This window comes from Otolemur garnettii, unplaced genomic scaffold (genome assembly GCF_000181295.1).
Source record: "Otolemur garnettii isolate 467f Iridium unplaced genomic scaffold, OtoGar3 scaffold00163, whole genome shotgun sequence".
In the NCBI taxonomy this organism is placed as follows: domain Eukaryota; kingdom Metazoa; phylum Chordata; class Mammalia; order Primates; family Galagidae; genus Otolemur; species Otolemur garnettii.
Genome location: NW_003852558.1, coordinates 1,977,156 through 1,978,452, shown reverse-complemented (window position 1 = coordinate 1,978,452; position 1,297 = coordinate 1,977,156). Strand labels below are relative to the sequence as shown.

General features: G+C 43.3%; 1 protein-coding gene across 2 annotated transcripts in view; it reads right to left on the bottom strand.

The window, feature by feature from the left end:
* Window positions 1–1,020, bottom strand: part of LY96 (lymphocyte antigen 96) — a 26,300-nt gene extending 25,280 nt beyond the window's left edge. For both annotated transcript variants that reach the window (XM_003800043.2, XM_012811552.1), the window contains exon 1: window positions 797–1,020. In XM_003800043.2, coding sequence (XP_003800091.1) covers window positions 797–908 — 112 coding nt within the window. In that variant the 5' untranslated portion in view covers window positions 909–1,020. The remainder of the gene's footprint in view (window positions 1–796) is intronic.
* Between the last annotated feature and the right edge of the window lie 277 nt (window positions 1,021–1,297).

The following is a 1,297-nucleotide window of genomic DNA, read 5'->3' as shown; positions in this document are numbered from 1 at the left end:
CCCAAGAGTTTGAGTTTGCTATGAGCTGTGATGCTATGGCACTCTACCCAGGGCAACAGCTTGAGGCTCTGTCTCAAAAAAAAAAAAAGTAGACTTTCAGGAGGATCACTTGAGCCCAGAAGTTCAAGCCTATAGTGAACTATGATAACAACACTGTGCTCTAGCCTGGGTGACAAAGTGAAACTCTGTCTCTAAAGCAATAAAGAGGAAAAGGAGAGAAAGAGAGAGGGAGGGAAGGGACTCCAAAAGCACTTTCTTTTTATAACTATAAAAGCTGGAGCACAGAGAGGCTAAGTACTTTGCTTAAAACAAACAATAACTAGTGACTTACAGAACCAAGATTACATCCAATTAAGGAAGTGATTCCAAGAGCCCTCAAAGATCGCAACCTGGAGCAGAAATCAACTCCATGAAGCAGTTAGGACTGTCCTCCTTTCTCAAAAAAAGTAGTAATTATCAGGGCTGAGGCAAAACCTGGGAAGCAGATTGTTCTACTGAAACTGAAAAGACCCGAAAACTGGACTCAAGGTAGAGACCATCGACACAGGAAGCAGAAGCACTTGGAGGTCAAGCACAACACAGTGACAGTCTCATGAGCTCTGTGAGGGGTCGAGAAGATTCACGCAGGGCAGTTACCAACTATTGCTTTTCCTGCTGGCAGCCGCAGCCGCAGCAGCTGGAACACACTGACATTTCCTGAGTCCCAGCGGTAACGGCCAGCAACGTGATGTTCTTCTGGAAACTTATCATCAAGATAGCTAATGCTACAATTATTTGTTGTTGCAGTTTTACTTACCACAGTAGGTATATGAAATGCTTGCATCGGAGGAGTTGCAGACCCAATATTGTTTCCCAGGTTCAGTAAATGTGGAAGAAAACAGAGTAGAAAAAAGCATAAATGGAAACATGATTGACAGTATCTCCAAAACTTTAAAAATGCAAGGAAGATCATTAACTAATCATCAGACTCCTCCTTTTCAGTAAGTAGAACAAGATTTAGTCATCAGTCACATGATTTCTGAGTTCCTATCTACTGTTTCCTCTTTGTGTGTGTGTGTCTTAATATTTGAGCACTTCCTGAAAGGGAAAAGAGAAAATAATTTAGAATGTACTTTTCAAATACTTAATGCAAACGAGAGACCAGCTTTTTTTTTTTGAGACAGGAGCCCCAAGCTGTCCCCCTGGGTAAAGTGCCATGGCATTTCAGCTCATAGCAACCTCCAACTCCTGGGCTCAAGCAAGTCTCCTGCCTCAGCCTCCCAAGTAGCTGGGACCACAGGCGCCCACCACAACACCC